Here is a 21,751-nt window from a genome sequence, read left to right as displayed (position 1 = left end):
TGAAGTGTTCAGACTGATGACAGCTTACTTCTTCTTGGGTGCTGCCTTCTTGGCTTTGGGCTTGGCCACCTTCTTAGCGGGGGCTTTCTTGGCTGCTGGAGCCTTTTTCACCACTTTCTTGGGGCTCTTTGCTGCCTTCTTGGGGCTCTTGGCTGCGGGCTTCTTGGGGCTCTTGGCTGCTTTCTTGGCCGCTGCGGGCTTCTTCACCTTCTTCGGGGATTTCTTAGCAACTGCTGTCTTCTTGGCTGCTGTCTTGGGCTTCTTAGCCACTGCGGGTTTCTTGGCGGCGGGCTTCTTGGCTTTAGGAGCGACTTTCTTTACGGGCTTGGGCTCAGCCTTCTTGTTCATCTTGAAGGAGCCGGAGGCCCCGGTCCCCTTGGTCTGGACCAGAGTCTCTTTGGCCACCAGGCTCTTGACGGCGGTCTTGACGCGGGCCTTGTTCTTGTCCACATCGTAACCTCCGGCAGCCAGAGCCTTCTTCAGGGCGGCCAGAGACACTCCGCTCCGCTCCTTGGAGGCGGACACAGCTTGAACGATCAGCTCGCTGACGCTGGGGCCGCTCTTCTTGGGCTTTGGTGCTGCCTTCTTCTTGGCGGCTTTAGCCGGGGAGGCGACGGCGGGAGCTGGAGCTTCTTCTGCCATTATTACTTCTTGAGTTTAGATGCAACACGTTGAGCGAGTGAAATCAGACTTGTTCTCTCCGAAGCAGGAGGCGGCACTTAAACACACCATGAGAACCGTGTAGACTCAGCCCCGCTGCTGGCTCCTGTGAGCAGGGTGAATGTCTGCCACTTGTGTTTTCTGTTAGTGACAAAACAGTAAAAAATGAGTGTTGGGAGAAGTGCTGAAGGCTGACAGTGAAGACAGCAGATAGCGGACATGTTTCTCTTCATATAGGAGTCATGTAGAGCTCTGATGCTCTCTGCATTTAGTTTGTGGAGTAACTAAACATCACCTGTTCACCACCACGGACGGCATTGCTCAGCTGCTTTTCTCTCTCATTTCTCTCCTAAAATGCTGTTAAATACATCCGAGCTCCACCAAAAGAAGTTTTACAGCTGCCTCACATGTTTGTTCACAGACTTCAAATAAAAACAACCATCTGTTGGTGATCATTGTGTAATAAAAATAAGCTTTTCTGGTTGCAGCAAACACACTGATTAGACTGATGATGCAGTTCAGTCAGACTTCCTGTCAGAGCTGCTCTCAACATTTCTTCTGTTATTCTGAGGACTGTTTCATATAAATACAATAGAGTCTTAAATAAAATGTAGTATATATGTATAAAATAAAGTTGATGTCTTCTGTTAATGAACAAACACTCGCAAATCGATGTCAAACCAGTGATATAGAACCATTTGTTTTCATATCAGTGCTGAAAAATATCTGTAAATATCAATGATTGCTTTTTATTTACACTCTTTAAAGTAAACCTTATTTAATAATCCAAATGTTCAGCACATAAAATGTTTTTTTTCTAGTGTAGAAATGTAAGTGTGTAGGCATTTTTTTTCATTCATCTTACCTCTTAATTATATTCTTTATGAACACTATAGAGGACAGTTTGTTTCAAATGTCAGTTATAATTGATTTTGCCATTAATGGTTATTTTTATTGTCTCTATATGAATTATACACATGGATAGATCACAATGTGTTGTTCTTACTCAAAGCATGATTGAGTTTAAATAATAAAATAAAACACTTTTGTCCCTTTGTTTGTTTGTTTGTTTTGTTTTTTTACAGCCAATTTAAAGTTAAATAAAGTTTTGTAAAGTACATGTCTAATGTGTATGTGTGTGTTTTTCACTTGATATATTTGTATTACATTTGACAGTGAAAATATTATATTATAGTCTGTAAAATGAACCTAAAACATGAATTCATTGTTGACATTTTCCTCCTCATCCATCCTTTCACTCTCTGCAAGTTCTCCATTTAGAAGAAGTTCAATAAGCTCTGATAAATACTCTCTCAGAAGAGTTGTTCTTCCAAAGTCTTCAAAACAGTCGTCCTTTAATCACACAATACTTGTTCATTCATCTGATATCTTTATCCTCAATTAATGTAATGCAAGTTGCACATTTAATTGACTTAAATTCACAGTTGACAGAGTTTGTTTTTCATTTGTGTTAGAGAAAGAGCTGCAGGGAAACAAGTTCTGGTTGGAAGGTTAAATACATTTGAAAGGTGGTTGAAAGACTCTGAGCCGTTATCACCTTGATTGATGGGAACACTGCTGTAGTCTTTGAGCTGCTTTCTTTACTTTGGAGAGGAAGACGAGTCGTCATCGAGTCGTTAACTAATCACATCATCACATCACTAGTGTTTGCATATTCACCTCCAATGTGCTAAAGCTACAGAAACAAAGCTTCAATGTTCCTCTGGTATCAAATCAAGTTCACAGTGTAGAGATGAATTATCTAAGATTACCCAACAAAAAAAACATTCTCATCCAGTTTGTGAAACGATCTTCTGTTGTTTGACTTTGTTAAATATGCAACAGGATTATTTAGTTATATAATTAGACAAAGATGATCTTGTTGGGAAAGTGTGTTGTGGAGGTTTTGGGTTGCAGAGACACCCTGAGTTACTGATGCAGAGCAAGTCTCTCCTCGCCTTTGATTGAATTGCTCTGAAACAAATGACACCTCTTTTTATTTGTGTAATCTGTAACTCTGTTGGCTTCATTGATCTGTGAGAGTTAAAGCTTTCTGACTTTCAAACAACAATGTAAAGAAAGTTGAGGACTGTGCAAACCAGATGGAGGACAGGTAGGATGATAGAGTCACAGTGATGCAGCAACAAGGCTACAGGCTCCTACAGGTCATTTTTGCAATTCTGACTTGTTTACCTTATTTACATATGGATCATATACATTATATCAACACCTTATATCATTAATATATATACTAGTTAGCTTTAAAATAATTGAATAGGAAGAGATAAATGAACTTGAGCTTATAGTTGTCCCACATTAGTCAATGTCCCATATTACCCCAACCACCCTACTGTTATTTTGTACATTTCATTGTTTTCAGTTTAAACTTCAAACTGGGAACAGCTCTTTTCACTTTCATTATATTTACACATTGTATTGTAAATTCTGATTATTTCAGTTGGGGGCGCTAATGCACAAAACATGTCCACATGGACAGGAAATCTAAAGAAGGAGAAAAAGCCCGCCTATGTCTTCAATCGCGTCCTCAGAACAGACATAAATATCTAGGTTTTGGACTTGTACATCACTGCTTAAGAAAATCTGAATATTGATACTGATCATAGAGACTGATCATAGAGAGACACTCGCGCCACATTGACTCGCTTGTTGAAAGAGAGTTTCGCCTACACTGAGCGCTGACGACGGCGTCATTCTACACATCCCTGCCTGCTCAGGCTCTATGCAAGGTAAACGGCAATTGTGGTGACCAAGGCACTTCTTTACTGTTTCACTACTGCTTCACTTTTAGCTGTTTTAGTTCACTTGTTAAATAAGCACTTATGAACAGTTTTCAAAAGCACTAAAACACTATTCTTATTTTATTTTATTTATTTATTTATTTTTTATTTTTTTTTATTTTTTTTTTTTGTAAAAATCACAATCTTACAATAAAGAGCCCCTCCCACCTCCCATCCCACTTGCACACACACACACACATACAGAACACCAAGCTGTAACACACCCTCCGAGATAAAATCATGTCCACTTCAAAACCAATCACTACACTAGAAAGGAAACAAATATGGACAACAGCTTTTGGAACACATGGGACAATGCAAAAGGGAAATCAGCCAACAGACCCCAAATCACTCAAATCCAAAGCAAAAAAACCCACCACAGAAAGAAAAAGCCCCCACTCCCCAGCAGTACGGACATTCATCACCAACACACTTCAGCAACTGGAAACAATGGCCCCTACTACACCCCTGGAAGGTAATCCTGCAGCCACTCTGCCCCACCCAAATCCATCTGCTCTTTCAGATACATCATCATCCTCCTCCACCACTGAAAAAATCAATAACCTCATTATCAAGAACATATTTGACCAAGTTAACCACCTCTTTTCTGAACTCTGCAAACACACCCAATCCAGCCCTCTCCACAATGATATCACACAGATGAAATCAACCATACTCACCATGGAACACATTCTGCTGCATGGACAAGATTCCCACACTCTGCCACCCCTCTCCAACAGCTACTCCGACACTGTAAACACAAATATGCACAAATACCAAAGCTTCAATACAGGATCCAGGAAAAGGGCAAGAAAAGCATCCAACAATCAGGAAATAACACCTGTCGTACTGGAAAACTTCACAACTATCAACCACCCATTTGTAACCAACACATCCATTCTCCTAGAAATCCAGAGACTCAAACCCAAAGCAAATCTTGAAAAACTGGTTCACATGCGCAATGGCAACCTTCTCATCTTCCCCAAAGACATCCACTCCCTAAACCACCTGCTATCACCATGGCCTGAAAAATCATTCAATGGAGCACAGTTCACCTGCAGACTTGCACGCAAACAAGGTACCACCCCCCAATCCGAAGTCCCATCCAAACTACTGGTCATTAAAGGAATACACACCAACACCACAGATGAACAGGTCAAACAAGAACTGGAAAAACAAGGCATCAACATCACCAGAATACACCGGATCATAAGCAAAGCCACCCAACAGCCAACTACATTCATCAAAATCCATTTAACCAACCCCGAACAATCTGCTGGCCTCCTCCTCGAAGGGTTCTACATGGACCTCTTCCAGTACAGAGTAGAAAAAGCCCGGCCACCACCCACTGTTAAACAATGCTTCAAATGCCAACAGTTCAACCACATATCCACCAACTGCACTAACCAAGTCGTCTGCCTCAGATGTGGAGAAAATCACCACCACAAAACATGCACAAAACAAAAACGAGAAGCTAGATGTGCCAACTGTGCAGGCGAACACTCTGCTGCCTCCAAATCCTGCCCGGTCTACCTCTCACACACAACCCCATCAACAAGAAAAGCACCACCCTCCGGTCAGCCTGCTATCACCAATCCCCCCAGTCAGCATCATGACAATACCGACTTCACCCACCTGCGCGATGACCTCAGAAAACTTACCATGGACGAAATGAAAATTCAAGAAGTAATCAGGAGCATCAGGAAACATACACACATCAACATATAAATCAGCCAAATATAGTAATCTGGAGCAAACACCTGACCTTCTGTTTACAAATCCCCATAATGGCTTTCACCACTTTTCTACACATAAACATCAGAGGAATACGAGCAAATAAACAAGAACTTATCCAACTACTCAAAGAAAAAGATATCTCCATAGCCTCCATAAATGAAACACTTTTATCAAAAACCTCACGGATTCAAATCCCCGGATACAACATCATCAGGAAAGAACGACAGACAGGACATGGAGGAGGAGTAGCAATTTTAATCCGAAAAAACATTGAATACAGTCAAATGGATCATGACCTCTCATCAGAACAACTCAAAGGGAACGAATATGTCACAATTAAAGCCAAAATCCACTCCCACCACTTCATCACAATCACTAGTGTCTACTGCCCCCCTGGAATAAAACCCTCAGCTGACCTGTTCACCGCTGCCTCCAACACCAACTGCTCCCTCATCATGGGAGACTTCAATGCAAAGCACATCAACTTCTACTGCAATAAAACCAACTCTAGCGGCACAGCACTCCAACAGATTCTCAATAACAATAACTTATCGGTCATTAATACCAATGAACCCACCTACATCTCCCCCGCAACAGGTACAGCGGACATCCTGGACCTAATTCTCTGCACCCCCGACCTGGCTTCAAAACTTCACCAATTCTACACCACAAACCATCTCAGCAGTGACCATCTACCGGTTTTCACCACATTTTCTTTCCACCTTCAAGTTATTGCACGCAAGAGATATCAATACAGAAAAGCAGACTGGGAAACCTACAAAACACACATTGAAATAAAACTAAAAGACACCCCCACCATTCTCACTACCACACCCGACGATCTGGATAATCAAGCCACCCTGCTCAGTCAACTCCTCACCCAAGCAAGAGAAGAAACAATACCGCAAACTACCAACCAGACCACAATACAGTCACTACCCCCTTATATCCTCCAATTGATCAGACAGAAAAGGAAACTGCGAAGAAACTACATCCGGTTCAGATCACCTAACATCAAGACAGAAATAAACAAACTCCAAACCACCATCAAAACACAACTAGTCCTTCATAAACAAAAAACCTGGAAAACTTTCTACAGGCAACTGGACCATGATACAAACCCCCGAACCTTCTGGCAGAAAATCAAGACCATAAATGGAGATCCACAAAACAACACTATCCCTCTGCTGAAATCATCTGGCATAACCATCACCGAAAATAAAGAAAAAGCCACACTCTTCCGCAAACACCTTGAAAATACCCACACATGTCCAAACGACCCCAATTTTGACAACATATGGAAAGACTTAGTGGACAAAGAAATAACAAAACACAAGACCTCACAGACATATACAACTAACCTGAACACAAAGCTCCACCCCCTCACAGAGCCTGTCATCACCCAAGAAATTGAATTGCACTTAAAGAAAATGAAAAATAAAGCACCAGGAGAAGACACAGTCGACACAGTTTTAATAAAACAAGCACCGATAATCTACCTTCAACACCTTGGACAGCTCTTTACCACTTGTCTCACCACTGGCCACTTCCCTTCCCCCTGGAAAACTGCACTCGTCACTATGATTCACAAACCAGGAAAAGATCCCCACAACGCCACCAGCTACCGACCCATAAGCCTCCTCAGCCACATTGGAAAACTGTTTGAACGAATACTCACTTCACGACTACGGAATCACATTGAATCAATGGGTCTCATTGCAATCCACCAAGCTGGTTTCAGAAAAGGAAGAGCCACCACAGACAACATCCTCCGCTTATCAGAAGACATCCACAGAAATTTCAACAAAAAAGAAATAACCCTGGCAATATTCTTCGACATAGAAAAAGCATTCGACAAAGTATGGCACAACGGACTCATATACAGAACACTAGACTCCAACCTCAAACTTCCACAACCCACCCAGTCCATCATCTCAAGTTTCCTCAATAACCGACAAATCAAAGTTAAAGTTGCCTCGTCCATCTCATCACCCTTTACCCCCCAAGCAGGAGTCCCCCAAGGTGCAGTCCTTAGTCCCCTCCTCTTTCTCCTTTATATTTCTGACATATACTACCCACCGGTCACCATAGCCAAAGTCTCTCAGTTCGCCGACGATCTCTGCTACTGGTCCAGCTCCAAAAGTCCACAACTTGCAGCCAAAAAACTTAAAACATGCATAACTGAAATAGAAAATTGGTCAAACCTCTGGAGAATCAAACTAAACCCTGCCAAGACACAATGCATCCTCTTTACCAAAAATCAACGCCTGCAACCGAATCTGAATCTGTCACTCTATAATCAACAAATCCCCCTCAGTAAAGAAGCAACTTTCCTCGGAGTGACCTTTCAATACAACATGACCTGGACAAAACATATTGACAAACTGGAACAAAAAGCAAACAATAGACTCAACCACCTCAAAGCCCTCTGTGGAAAACATGGCGCCTCACCCTCAACAGTTATCAAAGTATACATGGCATACATCAGACCACTATTCGAGTACTCCGTTCCCGCATGGATCATCATTTCTGACAACCAACGACAGCGACTACAAACCATTCAAAACAAAGCACTGAAACTTGCCCACAGACTCCCCTTTTTCATCAGCAACCATTACATACAAACAATTACAGGCATTCAGTCCATAAGACAACGTCATCAAACCATAGCTCTCAAATATCTGAAGACCGCTACAACCAACCCTGCCCTACGGAAGACTATCAAGGAGGCCGAGCTCACAACCAACACCCCACTGTCATATATCATCCAGCTACAAAACCACCTACCACCCTAAACCCTTCATGATCCCATGACCCCCCCCCCCCCCCCCCCCACTGTACACTGAACACACAAACAAAACACACACCCACATTAACCCACAAGTAAATCAAAATGAAAAAAGACAAAAAATAATTTTATTTTATTTTATTTATTTAGTTTTGTTTTTGTTTGTTTCTTCCATTTTTTCTTTTCCTTAACCTTTCCTTACTTCTCCTTAAATTTTCATCCTTCTGTCCTTTTAACTCTCATCTATCTTTCTTCCTCTTTTCTCTTTTTCTTCCTGCCTTGGCCCACATGCGCCCTCCCTCTGCCAGAGTCCTGCCCCTCCTGCCGCCCTCCAAGCTCCACCTTCAATGAATAGAAAAGGGCAGAAGCCCTGAACTATTCCTCCAGGCTCAAGATAAAAATAGCAAAAATAGCAAGAAAATCTCCAATCAGTAAAAATGAGCGGAAGAGGCAAAGGAGGAAAAGGACTCGGTAAAGGAGGCGCTAAGCGTCACCGTAAAGTCCTCCGTGATAACATCCAGGGAATCACCAAACCCGCCATCCGCCGTCTGGCTCGCCGCGGTGGAGTGAAGCGTATCTCCGGTCTGATCTACGAGGAGACCCGCGGTGTGCTGAAGGTCTTCCTGGAGAATGTGATCCGTGATGCCGTCACCTACACCGAGCACGCCAAGAGGAAGACCGTGACCGCCATGGATGTGGTTTATGCTCTGAAGAGACAGGGCCGCACTCTGTACGGCTTCGGAGGTTAAACACTGATCCTGATCCTGATCCACTGATACTGAAACACAAAGGCTCTTTTAAGAGCCACACACTTAATCTGTAAAGAGAAAGTCCTACAGTGATTAACTTTAGTTAAATTACATAAGTGACTGCCCCACAAATATGAATGTATGCTTCTGCTTCAAATCAATTGTTCAGTTACTATGAATATATAACTATTAAATGTTGGCTATAGTATTTAACCTGTCTCTGGTGCTGAAAGGTTACTGTGAGTTTAAATTCATACAGTAGGAACACAAATAGGATGAATATTCCTTTATTAGTCCCACAATGGGGAAACTTGCATTATTACAGTAGAATAGAAGACCAGCAATAAAAAAACAGGATACAAATTGTAGAAATGTAAAATAAGAAATAATCATGACAGTAAATTATTTACAAGGGTAACGGTCCTGATTGGTAATATACCAGATGTGATATTCTTATGTCACACAATCAAAGTATACATGAAATACTAATATTGGACATTAAAGTGCAGGTTGAGGTTTACTGGGAGCAGTGCAGGGATGGATTGATGAAGAGACAGGGCTGAACCCTGTACAGCCTGGTTATTAAACCTGATTCTGATCCACATACTAAAGGCAGAGCTGTCCTGTTGAATATCTAGTACTGTATTCTGATTTGACGGCAGACTATCTCCATCTAGTTTATAGCTGCTTGTCTGATTAAATGACCAGGGCCTAGGAACACTGTACATGCTTCAGCGTCAGGTTTATATAACACATGGTGGTTTATCGCCCAATAATGGCACATAAGTCAGATTTGAGTACTAAACATTTGCCTGAGTGACAGAGAAAGCATGGTTTTCTGTGTATAAAGACAGGGATCCTTTTATAAGCTCTAATGATATTTATAAAACCCGACACTGTTGTCTGTAGGAACAGGAGTACATTGTCTATATAAATATGTCAATATGATCATTTTAAAGCACTGACTGTGTATATGTATTTGTGTGTTAAATCCAGAAATCAAATAGTTCCAATAAAAATGACTTGACATCTTATAAGAGTGGATTCACTGTTATTGTTTTACCTCAATCATTACATAAATCAATGGTCTTTTATTTAGACTGTTATATGCCTGATTAATAGTGTAGAGTGAGGGGGAAAAGTTTTTTGTAATATTTTGTTTGATCTTGAATTTTTAACTACACACTACAAATATAGATCAAGCCAAAAAGGAAAAATAAATAATACACAGTTCAGTCAGGAAACACTGGAGGATAGCAACCTGACTTGTTTTCATTGCTAGTGTTGCTTTCTGGGTTTTAACATACTTACAAGGTTAAACATGTTTTTTGCAACAATCCTTCTTAATTTGGCAGATTCACAAGCTTTCAGATTGCTACTATACACATACAATTTAGACTGGCGGTTTTAGATTGTTGATTAAATTGTGTGTGTGGGGGTGTTTATTGAAATGTTGCATTTTTATAGACATTTTACAATAGTGAACTGCAAACCTCCATCAAGCTAAAAAGTACTCATAAAATAATTTAGTGATGCTCAGCAGACACTGAGGTTTATACAGGTTAGTAAATATGTTTTCCAGACAATACCAGGTAGTGTAATTTAACTTCTGCTGTATTACTGAGCAGACACTAAGAGTTATAATGATCAACAGACAGATGTTAAATCATGATAATATTTAACAAACAATTAAATGATGACAGGAATAAAGCTCTCAGGTGAAGGTGTGTGTGGTCCTGAAAAGGACCTTTGAGTTGATGGTGTAACCAGCAGGTTTACTTGGAGCTGGTGTACTTGGTGACGGCCTTGGTGCCCTCAGACACGGCGTGTTTGGCCAGCTCACCGGGCAGCAGCAGGCGGACGGCGGTCTGGATCTCCCTGGAGGTGATGGTGGAGCGCTTGTTGTAGTGAGCAAGGCGGGCAGACTCACCAGCAATACGCTCAAAGATGTCTCCAACAAAGGAGTTCATGATGCCCATGGCCTTGGAAGAGATACCAGTGTCAGGGTGGACCTGCTTCAACACCTTGTACACATAGATAGCGTAGCTCTCCTTCCTGGTCTTTCTCTTCTTCTTGCCGGTCTTGGTCGCCTTGGAGACGGCCTTCTTTGAACCTTTCTTCGGTGCTTTAACTGGATCAGGCATGATGAGATCAGTGATCACAAACTGATTCAAACGGACAATAAATATCCATCTGATGTAAATTTTACTCCGCCATTGCTCACACAGGATTGGTTAACTCTTTGCTAGCGAGCATGCGCAAGAATCTTCTCTGCGGACGTTTTAGAAGACATGCGACACGATATTAACTTCAGCCGCTGAATTTAAGATTAGCCTCATTTTTATTTCTATTTTTAAAACTGTTTTTAATTGGACATGATCTTTAAATTCAGCATGCGATTTGATAAATAACATCAACCATAACTGATAATTATTAATAGTAACAACCAACAACTGACATTATATTATTGACACAAAATATCAACAAAAGTGTGATATGGTCGGATATCAATCAATAGAAGTAAAACATATCTTTAGTTGATCTGAATTTATTTGCAGGACCCATCATGGCAACATCATAACACGACACATCAGATGCAAAATACAAGGGCGCCCTCTATAGGCCTTGAACTGTAATAGCATGCAATAAGCCACTCTAACAAAAAGTATAATGATCTCTTTCATTAAAATCAACTTCAAACCAATTAAAAGACCTTAAATTCATGATGACGCAATGTCTATTGTCTTAGGTGTGTCAGGATTCAACAAAACTTCTTCACATCCACATTTGACTATAATAATTTGTATTATATTTTCTGATTTTCAGGCCTGAGTAAAAAATCCTCTTCATTGACTGAATGTATGACTAAAATCTGTTTGTTAAAGCAAACTCATTTCTCTGTGACGAATCTGTCTGTGATGCCCTTGTGGGTTTATGTGTGGGTGGGGTTAACCTTCCTCTCCCTTGAAAATCAGAGGTTGGGAACTATGCTGTGATGTGGATTAAGTCTTATAGTCAGACTCACAAAGAAGAAAAGATTTTGCGTCATTGTTTGGTTTGTGGAATTTTATCAAGTTTGATTTGTTTGTGTTGTTCCAACAAAAATAATTAAACATGTGAATACAATCATTGTCTGGGAGAAGTGGTGTATTATCTGACAAAATTGGAGGTCTGCCAATATTGTTGTCCATGATTGTATACGACTGCTGCCCTGCACGTTATGTGCAAAAACACCATTTTTAAAAGAGTTTGAAGAGTTTTGGAAGAATAGCTTGTTTTTGCAAGAGATGTACAATGTTTTTAGAGTTTTGCTGTGAAAACGGTTGGGTTAAAAGACCATCATCAACACAGCTTACAGACCACATGATCCTACAGACATTAATATAAAATGTCTATCAAAGAGACAACAACTGTTCAGACAACAGAGCTGCATTTAAATTGAATAAATCAGCGGACTCTTATACTACTCTATAATTATTAAGCCTAGTTTATATACATGGACTGAAGTCAGAGCAGAACATCACTCATCAGAAACGCTCCCTGGGTGGATGATATAGTGGTAAGAAAGAAGAGGCAGGGCAAGATCTGACCCATGTATTCAGATAAAATCCATGAAGCTCAACAAATTCATGCAGTTGGTCAGTTGGGGGCGCTAACTCACCACCGATGAAGCAAAAATCCTCAATTACGTCCGTAGACAACAAATAAATGTGAGGGTCTCTCTCTGGCCGAGCATTCAAGCTTATAACTTTAACAAAGATAAAATGAGCGGAAGAGGCAAAGGAGGAAAAGGACTCGGTAAAGGAGGCGCTAAGCGTCACCGTAAAGTCCTCCGTGATAACATCCAGGGAATCACCAAACCCGCCATCCGCCGTCTGGCTCGCCGCGGTGGAGTGAAGCGTATCTCCGGTCTGATCTACGAGGAGACCCGCGGTGTGCTGAAGGTCTTCCTGGAGAATGTGATCCGGGACGCCGTCACCTACACCGAGCACGCCAAGAGAAAGACCGTGACCGCCATGGATGTGGTTTATGCTCTGAAGAGACAGGGCCGCACTCTGTACGGCTTCGGAGGTTAAAAACTGATCCTGATCCACTGATACTGAAACACAAAGGCTCTTTTAAGAGCCACACACTTAATCTGTAAAGAGAAAGTCCTACAGTGAATAACTTTAGTTGCAGTTAGTTAGTCACAAATATGAACAATATCACTTGTGGTTTAAATCAGATTCAAACCCTATTTTCCAGATAGTTCTGAATATAGAACTATATGAAGTGATGCCTTTTATTTATACTTCCTCTTTGGTACTGAATGGATACTGTCAGACAATCGGATTTGTCCCATGATTTTATTGTAATAACACAACACACAGGAAGTCTGAACTACACATATGTTGGTATGCACTTTGATTTTGGTCTTAACTCTATTAGTATGGTATTATAAAAGTAGTCAACAGTGAAACATTCTTTCTGATCTGCGGAGGAGGAGAAACTTTGATAAAGCTTGTTACTTCCCATGGAACATACTGAACCTGTGAAAAGGAGACAACTGAATTCTAAATCAGACAAATATCCCTTTTTCCTTCAATTTCAATAAAGATTATTTAAAAATGCAAATAAGAAGAAGGGATGGATGGATAGTTTTTGATTCATTTTGTAATCTTTTTTTCTAATAACTAAACCTATAATTTACAAGATTTATAATATCTTGTTTGATATTTTGAACCAAACTCTATGATGAATGTTAAATTAGTTAGGGTCAGACTTTTTTTCCCTATTTACTGTTGTAGTAATAGTTACAATTATAATGTGCAGAATATTGATGCTAAATAGCTCCAGAAAGAGTTTTGATTTGAGGTACAGTATAATTAACGTCTATTTCACATAGACTGAATCTATTTTAAAGATAAAGTTATTTTAAATTGGCATTTTTAATGAGGTTTGGCTTCACTGGGTTTCAGTCTTAAACAAGCATAATAACACTGACAATAATAATTTTGTATTGGATGGATTGTAGTTATTTTCTTCAGTAATCATTTTAACTGAATGCTCATTGTACTGTTTTTTTTACTAAAAAGAGAGTAAGCTGCTCGTATTAGCAGAGAATGAGTTGATTTTAGACCAGTGTGATCCATCTGTCCATTTATAATATCTTTTTTAATATACAATTGCATTGAAAGCTGCAGTCAGATCAAAGAGCACCAATACTGATAATTGACTGGAGATCTGGATTTAACCTGATATCATCAACTTCTTTCACTATATACTAAAAATGGGAGATTGCCTGTATTTGCTGGATGATGATTCATGTGGAATACTTATTATGAAAAGAGGCACAAGAGCACAAGTAGAAGTCTTCAGTCTTATTACTATGAACAAGATGTTCTGTGGCTTTGTTCAAGGATTCAAGGATTCAAGGATTCAAGGATTCAAGGATTCAAGGATTCAAGGATTCAAGGATTCAAGGATTCAAGGATTCAAGGATTCAAGGATACGTTGTCTTACCAAAAAACATGCATAGACATGAGGAGGCACGAAATGAAGAACTGAGGCCAATAACATGACACTATATAAATAGATAAATAACAATAGAAAATAATAAACTATCAGATAATGTGTGGATAAGAAAGAGTGCAGATGAACAACAGATGTTATAAAATGTGAATACAGTATCACATTCATTATTTTGACCTCAGTCTCAGCAGCCTTTGATTTCTATCATTGGATCAAAGTCTTTGTTGTTAAATTTGCACCACTGGTTATAAAATAGACAAATACAGAATCTGCCACATTTAAATGAATCAGCACTTTGCTCTTTTTGCTATTTATGTTTTTTAAATGTGTTAGATGTGTCTTTAGTTTTCAAAAATGTGTGTCTTTTAAATGTGATCTGCGGAGAGCAGCATTTCACTCCCATGTAAGCTGAGTGTGTTTTATGGAAGTGACAAATAAACCTGATTCTAATGCTGTGAATTTATAAACTATAATGTCTCATGTAAAATATGCTGAGGCCCCTCTCTTCTGATCATGAGGCTTTATGTGTAAGAGCTACTCACACTATGGAGGACTGTTGTTTTTTCTCATTTTTCTTCTTCAATGCACAATTTCTCCTGCGGGAGGGAAAAAACTGGTTTTCATTGAGACAAGATGGTCCACACAGTGAGACCCCCGCCAATGAACAGCTCAGCCAATCAGAGGAGGGGGACCCTGCAGCTAAATTTACATGTAGCCTCTTTAAATACAGTGTCTCCCGTTGGACCAATATGTTACTACAGTCGAGTTCCGTCGTAGCAACATGCCTGAACCAGCGAAGTCTGCGCCCAAGAAGGGCTCTAAGAAAGCGGTGGCTAAGACCGTCGGAAAGGGAGGCAAGAAGAAGAGGAAGACAAGGAAGGAGAGTTACGCCATCTATGTGTACAAGGTGCTGAAGCAGGTCCACCCCGACACTGGTATCTCCTCCAAGGCCATGGGCATCATGAACTCCTTTGTTGGAGACATCTTTGAGCGTATTGCTGGTGAGTCTGCCCGCCTTGCTCACTACAACAAGCGCTCCACCATCACCTCCAGGGAGATCCAGACCGCCGTCCGCCTGCTGCTGCCCGGTGAGCTGGCCAAACACGCCGTGTCTGAAGGCACCAAGGCCGTCACCAAGTACACCAGCTCCAAGTAAACCTGCTGGTTACACCAACAACTCAAAGGTCCTTTTCAGGACCACACACACCTTCACCAGAGAGCTATATTCCTGTTTCCTTGCTGGTTCTACAGAGTTCACACTGGTTTATAGGTTTCTAACTATCTACTATAATGTATTGTTAGTGCATAACAGAAGTTATGCAAACTATCAAATGTCTGCATATTAATTTTTAAGTTATTCTCCAATATAAACCGTGACAGTCATGTTACTGAATTATTGGCATCACATAAATCTATAAAGGTGGGTGTGATTCATCCAGTCCACATGTACAAGTTTCCTGGGGCAAGATACTGAGCCCCAAATTGTTTAGATGGCTGTCAGTGAATGATTTAGTGTGTAAATGGTTAAACGTGACTTTGAGTGGTTGGTAGACAGAAGTGTTAAATGCAGTCCATTTATAAAAAGCCAGGTAGAGATGGACGTTTTAAGTCAATTTTATGACCATGTATTTGACACTGGACAAAATAGGAGGATTATGGATGTGCATGAGCCCATGTTTTCAGGATTGGTTAACCGCTGGGTGGTTTGAACGATTAACCGAATATTTGTTAGTGATTATCATGATTCGTTGTCGAGATTCAGTTCCCGTCGGTCAGTTCAGCTGGAAGAATCGGTTCATATAGTTCGTTCATTAGTTCGTTCAGTCGTATTTCCGGTACAACGTTGTTTAACGGTGAATCATAATGTTGCACGGTTCTCAGCTCCTCGTTCTCAAACGATCGTGCTAACGGTCAACACAACACAGTAGTTCAAAGTAAATACATAGCTGCAACTTCATGATTATGTACAATACAACAGTGGCTAATGTGTTTACACCTTCACATTAAATGTACATGTATTGAAGGTAAATAGAGAGTAGACTCCGGCTAAATCAGCTAATTTATTGTCTTCATTTTTTGTTCACTTTTAGCAAGGGCTACTAATAAAGAAATAAAGACCCAATATGCTGACAAACATGTTTAAAAGCTTGGCAGATATATTGTAACGAACTGGGCCACGTTACTGTTATGTGTGTTATTAAAAAAGAGAGATTATGCCCAGATACTTAAGTCTGTTCATATCTGTCCTGTCGGTCTCGTTCAGTCAGTCACTCCGTTCATATCTCTCCTGTCGGTCTCGTTCAATCACTCGCTCCGTTCAATCATCTCAGTCGGTCTCGTTCAGTCAGTGATTCGCTCTCAAGATGCGTTCATAGACACTCAGGAAAGCTAACATTTAGCTTAACATTCGCTAACACCCCGAAATAGGGTGCTTCAACAGAACAGTATCCTTCCTGAGTGTCTGTGAACGCGACTTGAGAGCGAGTGACTCAACAGACAACCTACGATTGGTTGGCTTTCTCAGTCCCTCTTCACCATTCTGATAACTTAACAGTGAACATAGCGAACGAAAGAACGAGAGAGTAGTGAAACGGGGAATCAGGTCAGTTCGTTCGTTTTAAAGAGTCGTTCGTTTGAACTGATTCATTCGCGAACGGGCCATCTCTAATATTTGTTGCATGCCGTCATTCATAAGGGCTAAATGGATCACAAATCTTTTGAATAAAAAAAAACAATGTGATGACAATCTGCGGTTGTCAACCATAACAGGGACAAACTGAGGCTGTTTAGTTGGTAAATACTTCACAATGTGATCGTAAAGTTCTCTAAAATGTCTACATTAAAATAAAACACTTTGACAAGAGTAATATTTACAAATTGCCATGAACCCATTTTCTAGTTTTTGTATTAAAACATTAAATAACAATTCAACAATCTTGTCAAATGGCTTTTAAAATGACTTACTATAATGCTCATTAGAAATAATAGAGAAATGGAGACAGAAAATACAAAGATACCTGTTGAATAAAAAAAAACAAAAAACAGTTGTGACAATTTGTTATAAGGCTCCTTGCCCTACACATTAAAAACAAATAAAATAACACGGAACCAGTCACGGTAACTGGTGTTTGTCTTTCGTAATGTTTTCATTTTGAATATATTTCTGTTATCTTTGTATTATTTTACGAGATGACCAAGGATAATTTCTGTGTTTGCAGTACGCAGCCAACGATGTAAGTTATGTTTGCGTGTCTTTGTTTTCCTTTGATAAGCAGTTTTACCATATGCTGTAAATGCTTTTAATTTAGCTAACTCTGTCTTTATATTGTGTGTGTGTGTGTGTGTGTGTGTGTAGTTTTCACGGTGGATTTGGAGAAAGCTATAAATAAACCAGTTGGAAGAAAGTCACTGGTGTTTGTCTGTGCTTCGAGGGAATTACAGTTGCCAATATTACATGAGTTACGGTACTGCGTAACTCAAATAAGATAACATGAATTTAAACTTGTAAAGGCCGTTTCATAGATTAATATCTGATTAAATCACAGAGCTGTTTCAGTACATACCACATCTGCGGTCGTCAACGGCAACAGGGACAAACTGACGCTGTAGCCGTTGACAACACTGGCCACAGGAAGTTGCTCAATTACGGCAAATAAAATAAACATTGCATAGATAAGCAAAATATTAACCTGTTACACAATAAAATGATGAGAATGGAAAACAACAAAATACCTTGCATGCAAATGAAATAAATACTGAATATAAAAATACAGTTTGATGACTAATATATAAAAACCCAATTACAACAACAAGCTTTAACTGTGCAAACGTGTATTTATTTAACTGATGATCAGCCTTCATTTCTTTACAGAAACACTTTAATTAAAAGAAAAAATCTTACAGGCTTACAGACCCCTAAAACCATAACCTAGTCTATTTACTAGGAATGTGTATGAATCCATGTTATTATGGTCTGTTAACCGCTGGGTGGTCTGACCAAATAACCGAATACTCGCTGCATGCCAACATTCATAAGGGCTACATGGACACCACTACAACACAAGGTGGAGGTGGTTTACAGAAGCTTACAGCACCTCCTGGTGGCTGAAAGTGAAAATTGCTCTCCAGTGGATGTTAATGAATCCTTCATACTAGACTACACAGCACAACTATTCATTCAATATTTTCAATGAAAAAAACTAAACAAATAAAAGTGACCACAGCATTAAAGTCAAACTAATCCCCATGAACAATTATTCGGTTATTAGGTTTTAAAGACCCATCCCACGTTTAGATTGAGTTACAAACAAACATTAATACTGAAGTCAAACGTGGAATTAAAATACTTGTCTGAACAAAATTAACATTTAGTGTAGTGAAAGAAACTGAAATTAAACATGAGGTAAAACAATGGATAAACAAAAATACTAATTCTAAAACATGAACAGTTACCGCCTGTAATCACTGAACTCTGTGCTTTAGTATTATGCTGCTTGATGTTCTGTATTAGTAGTATCATTAAAATGCAGCATATTGCAGGAAATGAACATCATCCACAGTATATTATAATATTGTGGTTATGGAGTTTGGCCCTTAAAAGGACCTTTGGTTTGTTGTAATGTAAGATGAGTTAAACCTCTGAAGCCGTCCCTGCCTATTAAATCACATCCATGGCTGTCACTTTTTCTTCTGTAAATGTCAGTTATTCAGTGATTGTGAGCGGCAGAAACAATGTGACCAGAGCTGGGTAGTATCAAATACAAATTATATTGAACTGTATATGTTTTATTATAACAAATACATTAATGAATGTGTTGGATAAACACAAGCTGGTTTGGAAACAAGACGTTCAAAATGAATACCACACTATACAATTACCCCGCTTTTTAAATGTTTGTTCAAATGAATACCATTTACTAGCAGATGTCCAGTTCAATAATGACTGGTCATTATAACATGTATAATCATAATGTGTAAATGTCAGTTTAATAACCAACCCTTGTTATAATTTATACACCTAGAGATTAAGGTATTTGGACATTGATGCTTTTTGCCACAGAAGTATTTGATTTAAAGCAGTTATGTATTTAACATAGCTGCCTAGTGAATATTTTGGGTACAATGTCTTTTGTGTTTTTCATCGTGTACATAGAAACATGATATGAACTCTTAATGAGGAGTGTTTGGCTCTTAAAAGAGCCTTTGTTGTGGTATTGCAGGTTCCAGATTTACTTCTTGGCGGGTTTCTCTGTCTTTTTGGGCAGCAGCACAGCCTGGATGTTGGGCAGCACACCGCCCTGAGCGATGGTCACTCCGCCCAGCAGCTTGTTGAGCTCCTCGTCGTTGCGGACAGCCAGCTGCAGGTGACGGGGGATGATCCTGGTCTTCTTGTTGTCGCGGGCAGCGTTTCCAGCCAGCTCCAGGATCTCAGCGGTCAGGTACTCCAGCACAGCCGCCATGTAGACGGGAGCTCCGGCACCGACACGCTGGGCATAGTTGCCCTTCCTCAGATGTCTGTGGACACGACCGACTGGGAACTGGAGCCCGGCCCTGGAAGAGCGGGTCTTTGCCTTAGCACGGGCCTTGCCTCCGGTTTTACCTCTTCCGCTCATTTTCAGATTATTTTCTAGAGTCAACTCAAAGAAAATGTGACGCATACACTGCAAACCCTCCTTTATATATCCACGGAGCAGGTGGGGGGGGGCTGATGTCCCTCCCAGCACAAAAGCGGCTTCCAATAGAGAAGCAGAGGTGGAGCAGCTCTCATTTTGGCGGACTTTTTCAAAGGACATTTGTCCAATAAGCAGCGGGGATCAGGCTCCTGCAGGCGGGGCAGAGCTGCAGGAGAAGCCGCTCACCAATCAGGACCCGGAGGTCTGAAGCAGCGTCACAGTTCCGCAGCAGCTCCGACACTTTAAGAGCAGCGTGTCTCCTCTTCTCCACACTATTTTCTCTCTTGATCATAGAGACAACAAATCATGGCAAGAACCAAGCAGACCGCTCGTAAATCCACCGGAGGCAAAGCTCCCAGGAAGCAGCTGGCCACCAAGGCTGCCCGTAAGAGCGCCCCGGCCACCGGCGGAGTGAAGAAACCTCACCGTTACAGGCCCGGTACCGTGGCTCTCAGAGAGATCCGTCGTTACCAGAAATCCACCGAGCTGCTGATCCGCAAGCTGCCCTTCCAGCGTCTGGTCAGAGAAATCGCTCAGGACTTCAAGACCGATCTGCGCTTCCAGAGCTCCGCCGTCATGGCTCTGCAGGAGGCCAGCGAGGCTTACCTGGTCGGCCTGTTCGAGGACACCAACCTGTGCGCCATCCACGCCAAGAGGGTCACCATCATGCCCAAAGACATCCAGCTGGCCCGCCGTATCCGCGGAGAGAGAGCTTAAACTGTCTTACTTCTCCTCAAACCACAACGGCTCTTTTAAGAGCCACATCAATTCTCTAAAGAGCTTCCTCTCATTCATATCATAAATATCAAATCAAGTTGTATCTCTAACAAACATTTAACATTGAATTCAGTTATTTGACACATGGTACTGATGCAGAGTAATATGATTGTTTTATTTATTGTATTGAATTGTTATCTAGCCATGGCTGTTCTCGTACCCCATGTATACAAATCAGGCTGTATAATAATAATAAGAGTCTACTGATTAATAGATTCATGTGCAATTTAAATGCCGCTCTGTTGTCTCCACTCCTTCTGATTGGACATTGTTACTTTTATATATATTTTTATATTAATGTCTAAACTGTAAATGATCAAAAGGAAAAAAAATGAAGCCACATCTCACTTTTGTTGTGGGTCTGACTGAGACTTCCTTCACATTACAGCATTGTGTTCAAGTTATGATTTGTACATCATAAATACCTGTTACAATATACCCAGAAGCATGGCATGAACTGCTATGTGTAAACTGTTAATGATGGTCTTTTTGACCCAAACAATTCCTTTTTGTCACATGTCCTCAATATATTATTTTGCATCTGAAGACTTGGAAACATTATTAATACATATTTGTATTATTTATGTATTTATTTTATAATGGCTTAGGTACTATCCAAACTCTACACACCAAACTAGCTACTTTAAGCTAACTATATACATATATTGCAAAAGCAAATTATTCTTGCAAATCTCTTTGAAAAAAATGAGTTTTGGATCAATACAGTCAGACAAACCATCATTTGAATAAGCACACAAAATACCAACATCAGACTGTCAGGCTGCTCCTGCTGATCAGAAGAAGCTGAAAGCCTTAAAGTCCTGTCTGCAGTGTCTTATCTCTTACTCTGAGAAACACCTCCAGCCTCATTACTACGTTGGTCAATTTAAAAAAACACAAGCTGGTCAAACCCTCGAAGAAGCTCAAGGAGAACATCTGCTCTAGTCATGATGAGGTGGTGCAGATGTTCTGCCGCACTGATCAGCAGAGTGTATGTTATACCTGCTCTGTGGAGGAACATAAAGGCCACGACACAGTCTCAGCTGCAGCAGAAAGGGC

The 21,751-nt window shown here is 40.4% G+C and overlaps 5 protein-coding genes across 5 annotated transcripts; 3 read left to right on the top strand and 2 right to left on the bottom strand.

Moving 5' to 3' along the window:
• Positions 1-9: 9 nt before the first annotated feature.
• Positions 10-10,798, bottom strand: LOC133997861 (histone H1-like). The gene is made up of 3 exons (XM_062437582.1): positions 10,663-10,798; positions 4,139-4,209; positions 10-801 (listed from the first exon to the last, which is right to left on the bottom strand). The coding sequence occupies exon 3, from the start codon at positions 640-642 to the stop codon at positions 25-27; it is 618 nt and encodes a 205-aa protein (XP_062293566.1). The 5' UTR covers positions 643-801; positions 4,139-4,209; positions 10,663-10,798; the 3' UTR covers positions 10-24.
• Positions 8,406-20,632, top strand: LOC133997967 (histone H3-like). The gene is made up of 4 exons (XM_062437711.1): positions 8,406-8,713; positions 8,815-8,834; positions 10,732-10,738; positions 20,212-20,632. Exons 1-4 carry the CDS (start codon positions 8,421-8,423, stop codon positions 20,630-20,632), a joined length of 741 nt encoding a protein of 246 aa, XP_062293695.1. The 5' UTR covers positions 8,406-8,420.
• LOC133997950 (histone H4) lies at positions 12,497-12,862 on the top strand. Its single transcript, XM_062437686.1, has one exon. It carries the CDS (start codon positions 12,497-12,499, stop codon positions 12,806-12,808), a length of 312 nt encoding a protein of 103 aa, XP_062293670.1. The 3' UTR covers positions 12,809-12,862.
• On the top strand, positions 15,025-15,448 carry LOC133989962 (histone H2B-like). The gene has a single exon (XM_062428184.1). The coding sequence runs from the start codon at positions 15,025-15,027 to the stop codon at positions 15,397-15,399; it is 375 nt and encodes a 124-aa protein (XP_062284168.1). The 3' UTR covers positions 15,400-15,448.
• Positions 19,472-19,874, bottom strand: LOC133997892 (histone H2A-like). Its single transcript, XM_062437625.1, has one exon. It carries the CDS (start codon positions 19,853-19,855, stop codon positions 19,472-19,474), a length of 384 nt encoding a protein of 127 aa, XP_062293609.1. The 5' UTR covers positions 19,856-19,874.
• Positions 20,633-21,751: the final 1,119 nt, after the last annotated feature.

This window comes from Scomber scombrus, chromosome 2, assembly GCF_963691925.1.
Source record: "Scomber scombrus chromosome 2, fScoSco1.1, whole genome shotgun sequence".
NCBI classification, from domain to species: domain Eukaryota; kingdom Metazoa; phylum Chordata; class Actinopteri; order Scombriformes; family Scombridae; genus Scomber; species Scomber scombrus.
This window is presented reverse-complemented; position numbering and strand designations above follow the sequence as displayed.

Coding starts and splice junctions, on each gene's coding strand:
- LOC133989962 (XM_062428184.1), top strand. CDS start 15,025: ATGCCTGAACCAGCGAAGTCTGCGCCCAAGAAGGGCTCTAAGAAAGCG.
- LOC133997892 (XM_062437625.1), bottom strand. CDS start 19,855: ATGAGCGGAAGAGGTAAAACCGGAGGCAAGGCCCGTGCTAAGGCAAAG.
- LOC133997861 (XM_062437582.1), bottom strand. CDS start 642: ATGGCAGAAGAAGCTCCAGCTCCCGCCGTCGCCTCCCCGGCTAAAGCC.
- LOC133997950 (XM_062437686.1), top strand. CDS start 12,497: ATGAGCGGAAGAGGCAAAGGAGGAAAAGGACTCGGTAAAGGAGGCGCT.
- LOC133997967 (XM_062437711.1), top strand. CDS start 8,421: ATGAGCGGAAGAGGCAAAGGAGGAAAAGGACTCGGTAAAGGAGGCGCT. Junction 8,714..8,814: donor AAGAGACAGGGCCGCACTCT/GTACGGCTTCGG, acceptor GTAAAGAGAAAG/TCCTACAGTGATTAACTTTA.